Source organism: Branchiostoma floridae, chromosome 7 (assembly GCF_000003815.2).
Source record: "Branchiostoma floridae strain S238N-H82 chromosome 7, Bfl_VNyyK, whole genome shotgun sequence".
In the NCBI taxonomy this organism is placed as follows: Eukaryota; Metazoa; Chordata; class Leptocardii; order Amphioxiformes; family Branchiostomatidae; genus Branchiostoma; species Branchiostoma floridae.
Window position 1 is genome coordinate 22062942 of NC_049985.1, and position 20387 is coordinate 22083328.

Sequence of the window (20387 nt, forward strand, 5' to 3'; positions counted from 1 at the left end):
ACTATTGCCTAAGTGCTGTTTGTGAAAAATGTAAACTATTTCATAGCGGATAATCTTTGCACACAGAGGATGTCAACAGGTTTGCAGATCAAATTACAAATTAGTATGTAAATTAATCTTTTGTCTCCCACGCTTTAGGCCTACCAGTGCATCACCATGTCATCATCATGATTGCTAATGTATGCAAATATCATGTCAATAGAGAAAATAATGTATGCTAGTACTGCAGTTACTTTAGCCTGGGTATCATCCGGATAGTAGTTCACTCCCAGTCATTTATATACACTATATACAGTCGCTTCTCAATCTGACTTTTATTAATATACACCATATACACTCGCTTCTCTGCTATTCCGTCTGGGAACCTTGACATCTCTAATGTCTGGAATCGTCCAAATTTTGGATGAGGCACTGATTGGTCCCTACACATCAGCGAATAAAGGAATGTGTTCAAGCACCTGCACCCGAACACCCAACACCCGAAACGCCCTCCGTCGCTTGCGGGAGAGCCTGTTGTCATCGAACGAGTACTCTAGAACCCATTCCTTAATTCGCTCATTAACTGATGCCACCACCAAAAGGTTTGAATGTGCAGGTCTCCATATGGGTAGCAGAAGCAAACATAGGAGCGAACTACTATCTGGATGGTACCCAGGCTACATGTACTTAAAATCCAGTTTGCACCAGACCAAACTCCCCTGCATGTTGCAGGTTTCTCTCTATATTTTGATCCCCGTGCAATTTTAAAACTGTCACCGTGTCTGCTATAGTTGTAATCCATGGATATTTAGCACACCTGGAGATGACCTGAAATCAATTTCCCAATCATCTTTGGAGTGGGACATGACAAATAATGGTGTGTGGCCTTACAGTGGGATAGATACTCTGCTGAGAAGAGAAAGTTAGATTTATGTATTTTACTTTCTTAAATACCATATGCAATTTTAAAAGTTTTCATTGAAGAGGTTCATCAGTCACGTATGAATACGGTTATTCCAAATTTTCTTTAAAAACAGTCATTGCTTGAAGAAAATTTGGAGTAACTAGAAATGTTCAGAATTCAAAAGTCGTTTCAATTGTTGTTATCAATGACATGGTGCATACAGGTGTACTTAATTTGAGGTTATATAATAAGAGAACCTCAAACACTGAAAATGATATGAAATGTACCTTCACTTTACTGTCAAATTTGAGCGATTTTGTATCTTGCTGTAGGAGATTCACAAGTTTGCAGGGACGATGCTGTGGAAAATTAGCATTTTCACAAATATAAGCAGTGTTAAGAAGTCCTTGATTCATACAAAATTGCCTGGAGAAAAGAGAAGGAAAACAGTATACATATAAATTTGAACTTATCCAGTCCAACATGTGAACAAGTTCAGTGGAGAAGGGGTGCATGTTCAGTTTGCCCATTTTATATTTTAGTCCCACAGAATTTCATATACGAATCAGGGGTGCGTGTACCAAGGTTGTAGCCAGCACCTGTCCTTCCATCCTTTGACAGAATTTTGCAGCTAGGGACGGGGGAAAAAATGTGTCCATTCCGTCCTCTGTGACAGGCAAAAATCGATATGTAAAGATAATAAAACTGTCTCCCTTGTGTAATTTTTCAACAAAAATATGCCGTTGAACAGCTTAGTCTACCGGCAAAATTTACATCTCAAAATGCAGGAAATAGCATTTCAGAGGGTCTAGCTTTCAAAATTTTCCAGAGAGGCATGCAAACCACCCCATCCACACCACCCCCACACCACCCCAGGAACGTTGCACCTTGGGCAAGTGTAAAATTGGTTCGGGCAAGTAGATTTTTTATGTGCTTGTCCGATAGGACAAGTGAATTTTAGAAAACTTGTCCAACCCCGTATGAAGGGTGGAGAAAACAAGTGGCTGGCATTTCGGAGAGTCACACGTTATTGAGATTCAGTTCCAGTACCGTGAGTGATACATGGGAGGGTGTTCATGTATATGGATGATTGTCCTTGTCCCCCAACCCCGGAAGATTTGTCACCGTGGGAATAGAAATGAAAACCTTATTGCAAAATTTGAAATTCTAGTCTAGTCTGGTTGCAACTAGTCTAGTCTAGTTACAAGTAAAAGCAATAATAGGGGCCTTAACATACACCACTTCTTCCTGACATCAAAAACTGTGTGCCACCATGCAAAAAATCAAAACAAATTAGTATGTACAGGACAAAAATAGGAAGTTCTGCTGCAGTACCAAGCAAAGCTGTCAGGGGCCCAAAATTGACTTTGACCTTCATCTTAACTTAAGTTCCTTAGACTGAACCACATACCAAATATCACAATCCAGCGATTCTTATTTTATGCTGACCACAAATATCTATGCTCAGGTGAAAATGAGTAGCCGATGCAATGGCCTAGTGGGTAGAGTGTTCGCCTTGCATTCGAAAGGTGGTGAGTTCCATCCCGGCCGATTCATACCAAAGACTATAAAAATGGTACATGCTGCTTTCTCTGCTTAGCACTCAGCATTCGGGAAAGAGTATGGAAGTTGAACATACACCACTACCAGTGGACTAGCCCCCTGCTGTAGTGCTTGCGTTGTGTGTGGCCCAGGGCTAAGGAAACAGAGATGGGCACCGCCCTATGCGCCAGAAATGGGCACCGCCCTTGGCGCGGGAAGGGTTTAACTTTAAATTTTTAACAAATATCTGGAAAAACAAACATGCATATGCATAGACACCCCCAAAACAATACCTCCATTTTTCATGGAGGTAATACTAGTAAACCACCCACATCTAGTTTACAAAAATGTATATGTTGGACGTATAAGGAAAAGGTAGCTGTCTCTGTATCATGTACATGTATGTTCTGTACCACTGCAAATAGAGCATACAACATGTACATGTAGCGCTCATCATAGCCTTCTTTGCAGACTTCTGGTGTGGGAGCATTTATTTTTTGGGGGAGTGCTGATTCACAATTTTCAACACGGGCTAAGGTTCTTAGGACTTTTGCTGCACCCATACTTCCTTCTGCAGCATAGAAAACCTAAGCCTATGTTATTGTTGAAGAGGTTCATCAGTCACGTATGTTTAAGTTACTATCAATTTTCTTCGAACAATGACTGTTTATTAAAGGTAGAGAACGTACCTCCAAATTTTCGATGTCTGTCAGTACATCTTATGTTATAAAAACATGCATCATCAGGATTGGACAAGTTTTCTGAAATTCACTGTGCCTATTGGGCAAGCATATAGAAAAATTGACTTGCCCGAAACAACTTTTCACTTGCCCAAAACTCAAATGTCACTTTAATATGCATTTTCACTTCCAACAATGGAATTCTTATTATTACCTCTATTTATCTATGTTGACCAATGCTTGATGCCATCAAAATCTCACTCAATGGAAAAATCTTACTTGCCCGATCAGCACTTTCACTTGCCCTGGACAATAGGGCTAGTGGACTTGTCCAACCTTGATCATGCTTCCCAAAAAAATAAACGCTGCCAATCCAGAAGCCCGTAAAAGAGACTATAGCGAACACCTGTGACATGACAAATCACCTCCATTACTTCATCCTGCCAAGGGGCCTGCCTATGCATAGAGTGGGCCTCACACAGCACCTATAAAGGCTGCAATTCCACAATGGTTGGCCTCGCAGAATATTCAGCAATTCAGCGTCTGGAATAACTGTACCTTACAGTGCGAGGAATTTTCCTTGGAATTTTTCCAGAGAAATTGTAGGAGCTTTCACATGATCATCTCATAAAAAGTCTATTATTATGATGATACATTATATGATAATACATTGCTGCCAGATATTAATATAGCCAAAAGTAAAAATATTACTTTTGCAAACATAAAAGAACTTAACATTTGAATGCGATTACAAAAAAAAGTCATGTAATATGATATATAAAAGATACATTCATCTTCTAAATGATTGTCATGATTGATTAATAAGGAGGTGAACACTGGAATGAAGTACTAGTATTAAATATTATACAGAAACAAAATAATGTAATCATATACTTATAGTATTATATTTTGATTTGTTTCAGTTGAAAATTTTCTATAATGATACTAACAAGGTTCTGGTAAAGAGAAGAACAGGGCAAAAGAATATTAGTAATTTTTTCTAGATTTATAATAATAAGATGAATTTTCCCTCAGAACTTGCCATTGTCAGTCCCCATCTGTGCCCCACATACACCTGATGGATTGAAAAATAGGTCAACGACTCAAAGCACAGATTTATCAGCCTAGATCACCTGTGTAAGCAGCACTCCAACAGGAAAATGACCAATTTCAATCCCAAGTAAAAACCACTTGAAGGATAGAGTATTTGAAGATGTGGGGTGATTTTTGTGTTGCTATGATCGTGTATGTAGGCTTTGCAATCTTCAATTCATCATCAACAGACCTTTAAACATTGAGCAGAATAAAATTGGGCTGGAATAGAAAAATGACCAATCTAAATTCTAAGTAAAAACCACTTAGAGGATCTGTTAGGAACATTCATTTTGGAAGAAGGGTGATGTTTTTGTTGCTGTCTTGCACTAAACAATTTGTGGTCATCATCTGAAATGCCTTTGAAACTAAACTCTAGGTGAACTAAATTCTAGGTGAAAACCACTTGCAAGGTCTGTTAGGAGCATGAGAAAGGGGTGATGTTTTCTGTTGCTGTCATGTATATTTTGTAAGCTAGACAATTTGTGATCAATCATCATCATCATCAGATTCTCATATTACCCTACATCCTAATCAAACAATCCAGCAGAAAGGTAACAGTTACTCAAGGAAGAGGGTACAAGACAATCTATTCCATTGCTTGAATATCTATTACCTTGTGTATCTTATTACCTAACCTTCGTGCACATAAACAGTCTAAACATAATTAAATGTTCTGAAAAGAGTATACCATCTGTAGGATACTATAACACAAGGTCTTTACCACCCAAGCGTTCAGGTGTTTTTGTCCTAAGGGCCTGATACACCATGAATACAAAATAGATTATTATCCAAAGGCCCTGCACTGCTGGCAATTTCAACAGTAAATTGCAGCATATATGCTATATTGTATCAGATAAAAAGTTTTTATTGAAAGATAATACTTGAATGTATATCTAACATGGAAGACAGTTAAAGGACAACATTTTTTCTTGTGAAGTCTTAAACATGGGAGGTTGTGGTCACTACCAGTAGTATTTCAAGATTGCCATTTGCTTTGTTTATATGATGTTTGTCTTTTTCCTTGAACATAAAGAAATTGTCAGGTAAATTCTTTTGATATACACATGTATTCATTACAGAGAGTTCATTTTCAATACATTCACAAGTCATACATTACTTGCATGTACATTACATGATTGTACAAACTTACATGACGTTTGTTTTTGTCTTTTTTTCCAGTGGAATCCCGACCCCCGGGAGTGGGATCCCCAGGGCGGGGATGCGAGGGATGCGTGGCGACGACAACTGGAGGGAGGGATGTTACTGATGACCTCACGTTTCCATGGATACCACAGTCTTCCAGTGTTGCAATCAATTCTGAACCTTCACCTTTGAACTTTGAACTGCTGGCTGGATTCAGACCTGATTAAAATGGACTACTACTACTACTCCTGATGGCTTGAATCTTTGAAACTATATTAAGCTTTCATTCCGAATCCATCCAGCTAAAAGATATATATTGAAATAGCCTTTACGACGTGTTATGAAATAAAGTTGGGAAAACAAAGAATAGAACTACAAAGTACAAAAGAAAAAAAACAATCTAGGCCTTTTTTAAAGTTATTCAAATCAGGCCAATACTACTCTTACAGCAACTTGATATTCTTGAAGAAGTATAACTTTTAATTCTTATGCTGTTGTATCTTTCTACGAGATCAAGTTTTAAATGCAGAAAAAAATACATTGCTGTTGTAAGATGGCAGATTCTAAACTGACTTGTAAGACCATCTAGGAATAAGACAGATTTACACGTGTTTAAAGGCTTGAAAGCACAATCAAAATTATCCTCCAAATTATCCAACATAGCTCACTGTCCCTGACCTACAACAAAGGCTGGGGTTACATTGCTCTCCATTATATAGGCTTGCTGCATGGCATTTAATGTACATGTACGTCCGAGTTTATAGGCTCATGAATGTTAATGACGATTAGGTCACTACACAGAATGTGATCTTTACTGTTGATTTGCATCGGTCTCATGAAAAAGCCTGTTTTGTCCATATAATGGCCAATGTGCTGCGAACACCTTTGTGAATATTTCAACAATGTGTAAGAAGAAGAACTATTTTCACTCTCAATATGATATTCAGCATGACCACATTCTGAGAAAGTCAATGCGGAAACTTAATTGTCAGTCACAAGCATATGATTGATAGGATTTCGGTAGTGAAACAGCGCACTTAAGTGGCCACTGTCAGTTGTACATGCTAGATCTTAAGGCCACTTAACTTGATTTTATAGACGATATTCTCCCGAACTGTCAACTTCAATGTTAGAGTGCAAGAAAATATGGCCTGTTTTTCAGCAACCATTTTACAGCAAGACTTTTACGACATTTACAGAAGGATCACAACCTTAAATTGCGTAACTGCTAGTACTGGGTAAGGCCAATCTCATGTGATTATATGGATGACATCCTATGGGCAATCTAATACATTGTACAGTAACTGCGAACCAGCATAGAATTAGTTAACGTTGTCTTCATTATGAAAGCTTAGTGGTCAGGAAGGTTAAGGAAATGACTGACTGAACACACAGAACATGGTATACCAAACAATGAATCTTTGTTTCTTCCACATTTTCTTTGACTTTGGAAGGCTTCAATATTTTTTTTTTTGCAATCAATAGCACATACTAAAGATTTTATCATTTGCAGCTTTTTACAATTTTCAGTATGATTAAAACTATTTTTTTGTTTGAAACAAAAAACATTGATGTGCACATGGATGTCATCCATATAATCAAGTCAGTGTGGCCTAAGTTTGGCTTTAAACAGCAACTTCTTGACTTGCAGGGTGTGAGCACAGATCCCTGCCCATGTGTCCAATGGTGCGTGTTCCTTTAAAACCTTTTTCTTTCTTTCTTTTGGGAACAGGCAACAATGCTATGATGGAAATGGTAGCCATGAAACCGAGCTTGTGTGGTCTAATATGTGTTCTTTGCTCTGAATATTGTATGCTGTTTGATACCTCTGATACCAGCCTGTGAATATGTCAGGTCTTCACCTGTGGCTGTGAATATCAATAAGCTCCTCTTTGGTTGGCTGGCTAAAAGCTGTTGGTCAAAAATGGGTCCCAAGTGGACCAATCAAGGCCTTTGGTACACCTGCTCTTGAGTGTGTTTTGAAACCTTATCTGCCATCTCCATATTGTAATACTGTTGAAAAATGATATTGAACATTCTGTAATATATTGTTTCACAAGTAAAATATGTTATGATAAATGTAAAAAAAATGGTTGATGCTTTATTAATATAATCTTGGTGATATGTGATATATCTAATTATAGTATCTAGTAAGTACTACAAATACTTGTCAAATCTGAAGTGAAGAAAATACAACATAAGACTTCAAGACATTTATATATTGTCCTGCAACAGAATAGTAGAAAACAGAACAAAAAAAGTACAATAATTACCTGAAAATGACAAAAAAAGGATTAAAATGATAATTTTTGCAGAAGCTCCAAGGAGCAAAAAAATAACCTTGCTGTGGACCCTTTCTTCAAGGTCAAAACGATGGTTCAAAGTCAAGTGGCTGGTTCTATCTGAGTGGAGACGTAATCGTAGCCATGTTGCAGGTGACCCCTAGGGCCTTATAGCTGCACTTTGCCTACCTTACATCTTACATTCAAAGCTCTCGACCAACATCAAAGCTACTCTCTTCCAACTACATTATGCAGTACTTGGCATTGCATTGTAGACTGCATCTAAACCACCCCAATGTTATTTCCTGGGTCTTGGATTTTGAGAGATTATTCTGAATTATAATACTACCACTTAATTGCACGGCGTATTTGCCAGTGAATTTTGTGGAATTATCCCGCTGGTGCAATAATGCGAAGCTATCTAGCTGGACTGCACCGATTTTGGGATTCCATGCAGTTAACAGAAGTGTGCTTTAATCCGTTCTGCAATTAACTGGCTTCTACTGTATAAACATTAACTGAGGTCGCAGTTTGTTTATTTCAAGAATCTAGCAATGTTATTTGGGTTTTGGATTCTGAAAAATTATTCTAAATTACCGGTAAAAATTTGAAGTTTGAAAAGAACCTGAGAGCTATACCTTGCACCACACCGTTTCAAGCAGTGAATATACATGGAGTAAGACACACGTTTTCCTCTTCTTTTCATCTTGACAGCTTGCGAAATTCTTACCTTGACTCAAATGAGAGGACATAAACTGCGACCTCAGTACCATGAAATTCGTTTGGTCGTCTTTTCCGCTTATCAGATGGTCTTAACCCATTTTCTACACCGCCTGGCCATAAATTACCGCGCACTCCTAATTGTAGTAGAAAAAATAACCCATTAAAACAACCACATAATGAGGTTGCTAACGAAGATCGTTTCTCGGGGAGGCATAACGGAAAATGATTGCCTTGTAACGGTTTAATGATAATTGACTTTCCATGGTGGCATCTGTGGGCATTTTGCCAGAAGTGTATGCATGGTCCAGTGTATGTAGGAGAGGCAACGTTTGCAGGGAGCTTTTCTACACAAGAAAATTTCTAAAATGATTTGCAAACCTGCAAAAAGAAAGGAAAAATACTGCAAAGGCCTTCAACTGTGCAGAGATTGGCTATCGTGGAAGGGAGAAAATGGAATTTTTTTTTTTCTCGTTACGTTGAAACAAAGGGGTATAAAAGCAGAAGACAACAAGGAATCTCTAATGGTTTTAAAGTGAAGAGGTTACTAAAAACACAGATGAAACACTGAAAATTCCAACATGCAATGTTATAGTAGGTCATAAAATTATACAAGAAAAATTGGTAGCAGACCTTCTTTGCATTGTAGATGCATTTTGTAAAATTTCCTATGATCCGCAGTTCAAAGAAAGAAGGAAAAGAGCTTTAATGTCACATTTTTCTCTGCCACACATTTTGTGGAAGTGATTTCTGATTGGCTATTACCTACACAGAAGCATCATGGGATAATACATGATTTTAAATTTACCATGATGATAATGACCAGTAACCTTTTTGACCAACGAATGAAGCATAAAAAATGTCTTAACAAAATTGTACAAGCTCTCGGGAGAAGCACTCGAACAAAATCAAATTTCTTATGATCCGTATCAAAAACTATGCATTTTTCTGGCTAGAATTTGAGTAGGTATTTCAGCAATGAAAAGTTGATGATGCAGGGTTGCCAATGGCGGACTCAGTAATAGTGATGCACCATCTTGAAGTCCCTGAAGGGCCTGTTACTGCATTTTGCCCAGTCCTGCATATTAAAGGAGTGGGGTGTTTTATGGCGTTGTCAGCCTTCCCTACGGCTCCGTGCTGAGGTGCAACAAGGGGGTTTCTTCTCTGTCAAGAAATGGCTTCAATTTATTTCTCGGATGAAATCAGACGATCAATTTTTTGGAAACTTAAAAGATCCAGACAGACTTTTGACATAATATTTTTGAGAAAGATTTTGGGATCAGCTTTGCTATTGCATCTTCTGTCTCTTGAGCATTAAATTCAATACTTCCTGTAAGTTGTAATATTTCACCATCACCCACTCTATTGGATGTTGGGGACAGTATTGAATAAAGACATTCTTCTTTTCTTTTGCTTTAAGGAATGAAATCAAGACACATAGTGTACCATAATACAAACTAGATTTAAAAAAATGATAATTTCACATTACACAGATTTCCTTTTAAAGACATTTCATTAGCAACATTAGATAGTAAAAAATACAATCAGTAAACTTTAAGAAATCATTTTGGGAATAGATCTGACGTTAACTTGTAGTTGCGGTCGTGTCTTGAGTTTTTCTTTCCTTTGTAACCGTTGAAATTTGACGGCCACCATCTTGAGGTACTACCACTATATCCCCTATGCAATTTGACCTCAACTTGCATACAGAGTGGATTGCTGCACTGTACAGCATACTAAGTAGGGACCATGTCTTACAGCTTTTCTCATTGATCCTTTGACAGCAAGACAAAATGTCAAGACTCTTAGGGAGCCTTGTTCTTTAGCCCACATGAGCAATGAATACTTAAATACAAACAAATTAGAAGGCCACACAAGTCCAGTACAATTTTGTGTCTTGCATATCTGTCAAAAGAACAATTAACATTAAGTGACTACACAAAGAATGGCCAGTACACTGATATATACATTGTGTATCAATAAATATGACCTCACCATAAAATGTTTGAAATCAGTAACAAGAATGAAAATGTTATCCTAATTTCTTTGACAGTCATATTATCTTCATTTTAATTCTATTACAGCAAGTCAATGGAGCATCCAAAAATCAATATTTTACATTTAGAAATTTTAAAGAATATGTTCCAGGATTAACAAATGTTTCGAGACTGTTTGAAATTTTTCCATCCCACTCATTGTTTGGGAGCCCATGTTAAATCAGTCATATTCTAAGATTTGGAAAATACATTTTACTATGATTAAGCTTTGGAAAATACATTACCATCAGTTTCATGTCATGAAGTTCATATTTTGGGGATGGATGGGGTGAAATTTGTCTGTCCCTTAACAAGCAAATTTCCGCCCGGGACGGAGGGATGGGCCCTATAGAGACACCCCTGTATCTAAAACAATTTCAATATTCAGAACTTGTTGTTCCAACAACCACGGAATTAAAAGTGGTCTAGCCGTCGCTGCCGAGGCCTGAATAATAAACACATTATTCCCCCTCTGGTATCAGAAGTAGGGTTTCCAACCACAGCGTTGGACAGGATAATGCTCCATATTGATCGCACCTCTGACCTCAATAGTGGTTAATATGCTGTCAGAGTCGTCTCCTGTAGGAGGAGGTAACACAATTTATGATATAACGTTAACGTTACAGCCGCCATAGCAGGCTCTGATGTTGCCAGTGATTTCTGATGCACGTTTTCAGAAAATCTTTGAAGCATTATTGCACATTTGTGACTGAGTAAATTGCTCATAAGTTTAGTTTTGTATATCGATTAAAAGAAAATGGCACATTCATTCAGGAATAAAAAGTACATTTTTCTAATGGCAACTGTTTTCAGAAAACCATGGAAGCAATGCACATTTGTGTATGATTCATGGTCTTAGTTTCAGTTTTGCATAATTGAAAGAAAATGGTACATTTTAATCAGGAATAAAATGTATTTTTTTCCAATGGCTGCATAACTCAGTTTTCAGAAAACCATGGAAGCATTGACCATATTTTCAGTTTTGTATAATCAAAGGAAAATAGTGGATTTATCATTATGAATAAAAAGTACAAAGACTATATTAAAATGATTAATAAAAAATTAATGTTAAGATGATTTTTCAACTCATCCCAACAGGCATTTGCCTATTGTAGTTTACAAATGTAAGTCATAGTTATGAATATGAAAACTCTCAGATGATCCAGCCATAACCTGAAAATGGGATATTCCACAGCAAGGTTTAACTATATTGTATTTGATATCTGAAATTACCGACACCCCATGCAGTGAAAGATCACAAATCTTGCTGAAATAGCAAAATACCAATAAACTTGGACATATTTATATATAAACCCATTATAGTGTGTTAGTGAACCCTCCCTGATAAAATATTTACCTCGGTTAATCACAGTTTTGTATGGTGCATATAATCATTCCATCTACCTGGACTTGAAAAAGAAAAAAAACTATTCAAATATCATTGTCAACAATTTGTCACAATATGGAGATGGCAGTTAGAATTGATTCAAAATTTCCCAAATTTGTAAAAAGAACAAATTCCGAAGATGAAAATCGGTACATCAATGTTGTATTGAAACGTATTGTAACAGTCATATTATGTAGTAATAAACTGTTACAGTCGGAAAATACAACCATGGTTGGCAGAAGAGAATTATTTTCTCTATATAGGTTCAAGAGTTTATTGCTTGTACCTGATAGAATATGCCATAGCTCATATTGCAATGAGATAGTGTAGTCCCCAGCCACCTTTTGTTATAAATACTCAGCAGGGTGTATTGAACTCGTGCAGAGAGGTTTATTTTGTACAACACTATAGCATGTTTTTTCCCGTCTTTAATGTTCCCTCTAGGCCTGGTTTGCTCGTGAGACGTATTGAATTGGACATTCTTGTAGTAATGTAGTTAGGGGCTGCACCGAGAAGATAAGGGTTGTGCACCGAGTAGAGCTTTGGTTGGTGGGTTTGGGATCGCTTTTTGAAATATTCATAACGATTTTGACAAATGAAGCGTTCGGAGGTGCTTATTAAGTTGGTCTATAATGTATGGACAATATGGTTTTATGTTTGAAACATGACAGAAAAAAGGCTACAACTATGACATTCTTGATGTGCTATATTATATATAATGATTATGAAGTATTTGTCAATGAGTTCTTATAGAATTTTGGTACTAAGACGATATTTCTGACTTCCATGTTGTATGTTGTGGTCGAGGTTGGGCATACTAAGTGTGTTTATTGTTGTTTATGTTGGAATATTTTATGAGCGACGCTATGAAACCTTCCATGCACAGCAGGGGATCTCTACTGCGCCATTAAAATCATATTTCATGTACCATAAAAAGCAGTTCCGCGGCGCTGTGACATTAACGGAGCGGCGCAGATATCCCCTGCGGAGGGAAGGCAAAAGAAGTCTTTATTTATCACGTTGGGAAGGTTATGTTTCATTCTGCAGGTAGATTGCACTATGTGTGAGCAGAATAAACAAGTGGAACCACTGAATGAAGCACTTTGTATTTCTTCTCTCTCTCTCCTCTCTCTCACTCCCTCACACACACTCTCCCTTTTTCTTTCCCTCCCTATCAATACTGTAAAATTTAATGCAGAAACTTTCATGGTGGTTTAATGTTTGCGGTTTTCGCGGTGGCCACTTCACTGTGAATTTAAAACCACCGCGAAAGTTTTTCCATGGCAGTAAGATACTACAGTGCATGGCGAACTTAAAACCACCGCGAACTTAAATGCATTTACAGTATTTTCCTCTTTACTTTGTTTTTATTTCTTGTGTTAAACATGTTGCGTTAGATGTTCCTTGACTACTTCTTAAGTCAAAACAAGTCCATAACATTGTACAGCATGTCCAGGGTGAAAGATACTAGCACAGGAAGTCCAGCTGCAGTACAAAGATCGGCCAGCAGGAGGCCCGAAATTGAACCTAGCTGTCGGGTTAACAACCCCTACCGACGTACCAAACAATCGCTTAAAACGTTCTGGACATACAGCGCCAGACATGCACACACACATGCCTCGCAAAATTTTACCGCCATCTTTATTGAAGTGATAAAGGAGAACTGAGAAACGATCATAATAGCGTTAAGAGCAACAATTCGGATTTTTCTTTCACTGGAACAATAGCAAGACAAATCTGCCCCAATAACGCTTTTACTCTGGGTTACAATGCATGTAATGTCATCATACATGCGCATATTAGTGCTCGTAATTTATTGTTATGTAGATAGGGAAATTAAACTTAATTTTATCTTTTGGCAACCATTGCAAAACAGATGTGCAACAGTGCTATTTACACATGAAGCTTAAGCTTAGGCTATGCGTTTTCAAATTATTGTCATAATATAGCCTTGATCAAGGTATACTTTAGTGCCACATCAATGTGGGACCTTTTAATTTTGTTGTTAGTATTAAGACTCAAAAGCTGTCATTACACAAAATGATTTTGCGGATACATGTACATGTATGTGCTACCAATCTCCTTGGTGCTACCAATGTCTTATTTTACTTTTTTTGGACCTTGTGCTGTCAAATGTTCATGAATATCCCAAAAGCTAATTATCTGACATTAAAAAGAATGTTCATTTGCAAGTTCATGCCCGGGTGCTAATTGCAAGTAGATGGTGGAAACATATAGGAGACATACATGTGGCAATGAACACTGATAAACATTGTTGTAAAAAGAGGCTACTAAAATCCTAGTGTCGACTATTTCTAATCAGGATTTGACTTCTTTTTCTGGAAGCAGAAGAAGACGAAAAGCCCCACTTTTTCAACAATCTGTGGGTTCTGCGGAAAGTAATGACGGTATCAAAATGCCTCCTTGGCCAGATGGCCACACAACAGCCATGTTTAATCGTACGGAGAAGAGGAAAATTTGGCTGTCAGACTGTAGGGCCAGAGTGCATGATTTATTGCCGTTATGTGTAATACCTGAGGGAATGACAGGCAAACAGATGGGAGACAGTGTAGTTATCATGAGGGACGTGTCACGCTCCGTGGGTTGGGCTGGCTTGTCAGTCATCTTCCATGGAGGAATTATTATTATGGTTGGAATGTGATAAGGTATGGACCAGGGAGGATTGTTGGATAAGGGAATTGAGTTGTTATTGAAGACAAAAAGTTTGCATGAGTTGGAGATAAAAAATTATATTTTTCACAAACATAAAGAAGTTTATGACATTAATGTGCCTGTGCTCTAAGAAAAAAATGTCATGTCACATGCAAAGACTGATGATAATATTTTGCACAAGCACATTTACAGGATTGAAATCCCTCTGTGATCGCTTGCTTTATATGTCTGAGAAATGGGGAAATAGACTGGCCTGGCGTTACAGCAGTGGTCAAGATGGATGTTGCAAGATAGTCTGAAATTGAATGGTCTGGAAGTCTCTTTCAACCTCCTGGCTCAAGACATTCATTCTGCCTATCTTGAAGCCTGAGCTCTTCAATTTTGAAAGGTTTTCTTTATTTTTTTCTGAAAGGAAATACTGTACAAAGACATCTCTGTCCCATGAATTCATGAATAGTGATGAGAAATTCGCCAATTCCAAGTCCTCTCATGTTTACAAACCTTGAGGGAGACCGGAGGCTTCCTCCTGCTATCAAACCATTGCTCTGGGGAATCGGTGCACGTCGTAAAACTGCTGGCCCATTTGTGCTTTGTATCAAGCAGTTTATCATCCCGCGGTCCCGCCAATCATACACACCTGTCATGTGTGACTAGGGAAATTGGACTGATCCATTTATTCGAACTTGAGGGGTTTAGAAACAATTTGTTGTATACTAGGTATTATTTGCAGATTTTAGGAGAAATTGGCATTCTTAAAAAGATTGACAAAAGCCTGTAACAGGTAGGCTTTTGCAAATACTCTATACATGTATTTGCTATTAGTCTCAACAAGTAGCTTTTGTCCTCACTTAACATTTTCCATACAGTTTTACCTCCCTAAAAATTGGAGGTATTGTTTTGTTTATGTCGGTGTGTGTTCAAGTTTGTTCTCATTGGCCTGGATCCAAGTTTGTTCCCCAGCTGAATACTGTAAATGCAGAAACTTTTGTGATGGTTTAATGTTCGCAGTTTTTGCGGTTGCCGCTTCACTGCGAACTTAAAACCACCGCGAACATTTTATCCATGGCAGTATTAAAGTGACTACAGTGCATGGTGCTACCGCGAAATTAAAACCACTGCAAAAGTCCTAATTTTTACCGTACCGCGTAATTAAATCCCCGCAAACTTAAATGAGCCTTAAATGCATTTACAGTAGTAACTAGAGAATGAAAGATGTGAAAGGTGAACCGGCCTGCAACCATATTTCTTTAGCAGGCTAGAAGGAAGTGAACGTTGGCACATAGCCAAAAGTCAACAACCTGAAGATGGCCCAACAGTGGAGTATAGCCAATAGGTATGTAATGTGTAATGGATATCGATGTTTTACATTTTGTCAAGAATTTACAAAAACTCTAGACATTCATTGAGGTATTGGATCTTCAATACTCTGTCAGGGGCTTCCATCATTCCCACTTTTTAAAAAGTTGTAATATGTTCCAACCAAGGAGGTTAAAACCTCCTCGCGCTAGTTAACCTTCATCTGGGGGTAACCTGTGTCTGTTTTCTTTGCTGTTTTGAACCATTCTCCGTTGATTAACTTATCTCTTGATACCCTCTTTTTTAAAGACAACGGATATAGGTTACCCCGCAGATAAAGGTAACTATTAAACGTTTTACGAGGGAAGAGGCAACCAACTAGCCTTCTGTCACTTGGCAGACTTCCTGCATGCCCATGTGTTGTGATTTCTTTTAGAAGCAGCATCAACAACAAAAAATGATTTCAAACCGCTGATATTTTCGCCGTCTTATTCATATGTTATGAAACCGCCAATGCGAGGGAATTAGCAACAGCCACCAACTAGCCTCTTGTGACCTGACACACTAGCTGCTCATACGCTGCGAATTCTTTCCGAACCAGGTTCATCAAAAATGCATGAGTCATTATCGATCATTAGCTCGGACAAAAGCGCTGGCAGAGTGAGTGGAGGGATTTGGGAAGCGGGGATGCGCGGTCTTCTCCCTGTCTGGGACAACAAATTGGTACCCAGGAGTCCGTTATCAGTTTTCAGTCCAGTAATCAATTTCAGAAGTGGTTTGTTAAAAGGGGATAATGTGATGGTTGTAATAGGAGGGTGGCATGGGGGAAGGCCACCCAGGACCATCCTCTTTTTAAGGGGACTTTTTGGTCGAAAACTGTAAGGGTGTTGAGAAGGGCCAGTTGTCTAGTTTCTATCTAGAGTATTTATTTGCGTAGGCCTCTTTGCACCCAGGGCAAACCTCTTTCTTTTAGGGCAATTTGTGGTACAAAATTATCAGACTTTTCTATTTTTGGAGTTGAGAGGAGCTTGTTGTATATTGTCTATTTTCCATCTAGGCTATTTTTGAAACCCAGACCTCTTTGCCATGGCATTGATAGGTTAAACTACAGTGGGACATCAACATTGTGATCTACAGGCAAGTTTTGCCCCAGAAAATGGACTTAGGCCCAGGACTTTCTGTACAGTGTGGGTCTGCATTTCATTTCGAATTCAGAAGAACCTACCGCATTTTACGCTACAATCAAAGAAGGTAATTATGCAAAATATGGTCACCTTGATACAAATTATGTGAATAAGATAATATTTTCCTTGCAGATTGCAGGAAATACAAATAGGCTGCCTAATGCCTTACGGACAAGGAGCATACCAGACCTCTTTAGTATAGTGTCTTTCTAGTTCAGTTAGTGATGACTATTTTGAGTGAATCTGACAGCTTCACCCATAATGCTATGATGTATGGCTGGCCCACTTTCCATGACAAGCAGTTGAGACCACCAGGGGCTACCAGGTCAGATTTCGAAATGTGCAGTGTCAGCAAATATTGTCAAAAGTATTAACACTTGCTGTGCAGGTGACAAAACTGCAAACATTGAAATGATTGTCATGCCTATTAGTTTATTTGTCACCGTGTTCCTTACAAATGCAGCCAAAATATTTGCTAGTAAAATATACTAGTAATCAATTGTAGTTACCTTTGAGCCTCATTGACTAAATATACTTTAACCTACATACGTCGATGTAGGTTAGACATCCAGGTAATAAGATACACCAAAAAGTAGTTACTCAAGCAACTGGATATGGTTTTGAAACGGTCAGACGTTTCGGATAGAATCCACTATCCTTTGTCAGTGACGAGATCTGGAAGAAACAGGTCTTTTATACTCTAACTATGAATGAAGACAATTTCAGATGTCCAATAGGAAAGGTTGTAAGACCATTCAGACTGAAGACAATTTGGATTCCAAAGAAAACAAAGCTAAGCCAAAGTCAAGCTGAAGACAATTTGTATTTCAAAGGATAGCAAGGCTAAGACACAACCTCTTCACAACTTATCTACCACCAAAATATCGAGACAAAGTTCTGCTGCAGTACCAAGGTCACACACCAGGGGGCCCAAATCGACCTTGACCTTCATCTTCTGAACCCCTATCTAACGTTACATATGTTACCAACTATCATTACAATCCATCCAAAGGTTCTGAAATTATGCTGACTACAAACATCTGGTAGCACAAACATACATGCAGAAAGACAGACATAACGTTAATGTTACAGATACACACAACACGCACACAAAGAAAAAACAATACCTCAATTTTCATGAAGGTAAATAAATATACGGGGAATCCCCTACCCTTGCACGCACGTTCAAATTTCGCGCCACGTGTACGTGCCTGGTTAAATTTGCATACGAAAGCCCGAGCCCGTCGGGGTGGTTTGTTGTGGAGCGGGTGTGGTTGTTCCGCCGAGCAGTGGCCGTGACAAAATTCCGGTTGGACCACGACGCCAAAAAATCCCCACAGCATACTACCAACCTTGTTCCAACAGCGTGGACGATTTTTCTCGATCTCTGGATTTTTAAAGGAGGGGCAGAGAGGCGGTGTTTTGCGAGAGGACTGCTAGAGAGAGAAGGAAGCAAAAATGGGTAGGTACAGATGTGGCTGTTTTCAGTGCAAAAATGGATAACATGTTTATGTAGCGCGCGATGCTTGCAGGAAAAAACGATCTGTGCTTCTTCCCGATTCCCACGATTTCTCGTCGGAATGTTATCAATTTTCTCGGCGTCTTCTGCAAATTCACATCCCTTGAAATATTCCTGATGTAATTACCAAGCTTTCTAGCCAGGAATAATCACAAAACATAACCCAGAAATAGACCACAGCGATCAAAATAAAGGACAACGTCTCTTGCAGATGTGGCGGATTTGAAAGATCTCTTCAATATGCAAGCTCATAGTCGAACCGACCTTAGAGCTTCGGGAAGCCATTTTTTCTCTCCCGCTTTTGGGTGGGACTTACCCGGGTATTTTTCACCTGTATGGTAGCAATCGAGACGGCCACTGATTTGGTTCAGAACGATATGACTTATTAGTAGCGGGGTCTTGAATATTGATGAAATCGACTCCCTCGCGCATAGCGGTAATCAAAATCAAAACAGTTCTTCAACAGGTTGCCTTTGTGTTTGATTGTGCTTTTTGTTTTCTTTCACATGGCGCTGTTATGTTGATAATTGTTCTTTTTTTGTGTGTCCGGTAGCGTTGTGAGATAGGGGGAGGGTTTGGTAATTTGTCAGATCATGAATATGAATCGTGAAGGATCAAGGCTGCAAGTGTGTGATGTGTATTGGTATGCAAACAAGAGGGGAGTGTCGTTGTTCAACATAGTGAGTGGGTGTGAAACGATCGCCATTGTGTGGTGTTCTAACACTTGTTCAACAACCACAAGCCAAAAAGACATGTAGGATGAATCTGAAAACAGAAATGAATAAAAAGGAGAAGTGAGGTTTTGGTGAGACCATTGCATATCTAATTTTTAATGACAATAATTAACATATAAAGAGATCATATTTAAGAACATATGACAAAAGGAATTAGAATTTTCAAATGCTTCACCAAAATCGTCCACTTAACGAAAATTGTCCAGATATTTTCACTGAGTCTCGCAAAAAAATTTATGTTATTGTTGCCCCTCCCTCTGCATTATTTTCATTAGAAAACCTACCCTACCGCCCCTCCCCTTTTCCATATTGACGCCCAGAAGAAGGAAACAGAAATTTAGGTATGAGCAAGGAGGTTAAAGAATCACAGGAGAGAGCTCAGTCATTAACACCCCACTGCGGGCTATTGTTCAGACCCTCCGGGCCCATTGTTTCCGCTATCCGGCGGCGCGTCTCTGATGACCATGATGGCCGCGGGGTTTCCCGCCATTTCTGATGAGCCCGGACGTGTCAGCCAATCACATGAGCCCAGCCATGACGTCATGCACCGCGATCCCGGCCGAGGACGACCGAGGGTTGCCGAACTGCGAGCGAGATGAGCGCAGTTTCCGCAGATTTCCTTATTTGGGAAGCGAAGGTGACGTGTGCAAACAGTACTGTTGTGGAGAGACCAAGATGGCGATCATGTCGATACTTGTTTCGGCGCTGTGCGACCAAGTTGAGTGAATTTACAGGCATTTTTGTCGCTGTATCCCCGATTTTTTGTCTCAGAATTATGAACAATATTCTCTACTTCATGTGTCTATTAAAAAATTATTACGCTTGCCCCGCAAAAGAGACTTTTTTTCAACGATAGTAGTGGGCTTGGGTGTGCCAAATAAGTATTTGTTGTTGCTGTTTGCGATCGATTTTTGCTGTTCGTGATGCATGAATTTTGTACTCTGAGGGCACCGTGGATGTTCATGGCAATGATGGGAAGCAAGATGATATTTCCGAGGAAATTTATTTTGTCGGTATTGAGGGAATTTTTGCCTCACGAGGAACGCATTTTTTTTAAACAGATGGCTTGATATCTTAATTTGACAGACTTGAAAATAAAGTTGCATAGCGTTTCTCAAGCTTCTTACAAATACTATGAAATAGCTCCGTGTGTCCTGGGCTATGAAAGCCGACCCAGCGATCTTCTACACCGCGTGACTTGTTGTTACACACA

General features: G+C 38.8%; 2 protein-coding genes across 6 annotated transcripts in view; both read left to right on the forward strand.

Moving 5' to 3' along the window:
• Positions 1–7409, forward strand: part of LOC118419643 — a 49924-nt gene extending 42515 nt beyond the window's left edge. For 4 of the 5 annotated variants that reach the window (XM_035826126.1, XM_035826129.1, XM_035826130.1 and 1 more), the window contains one exon: positions 5380–7409. In XM_035826126.1, the coding sequence (XP_035682019.1) occupies positions 5380–5467 (88 nt within the window). In that variant the 3' untranslated portion in view covers positions 5468–7409. The remainder of the gene's footprint in view (positions 1–5379) is intronic. The other variant, XM_035826135.1, reaches the window with a different exon arrangement.
• A 10739-nt stretch (positions 7410–18148) lies between these two features.
• LOC118419675 (proteolipid protein DM beta-like) overlaps positions 18149–20387 on the forward strand; it is a 50071-nt gene continuing 47832 nt past the window's right edge. The window contains exon 1 of the mRNA XM_035826194.1: positions 18149–18383. Within this exon, the coding sequence (XP_035682087.1) occupies positions 18380–18383 (4 nt within the window). The 5' untranslated portion in view covers positions 18149–18379. The remainder of the gene's footprint in view (positions 18384–20387) is intronic.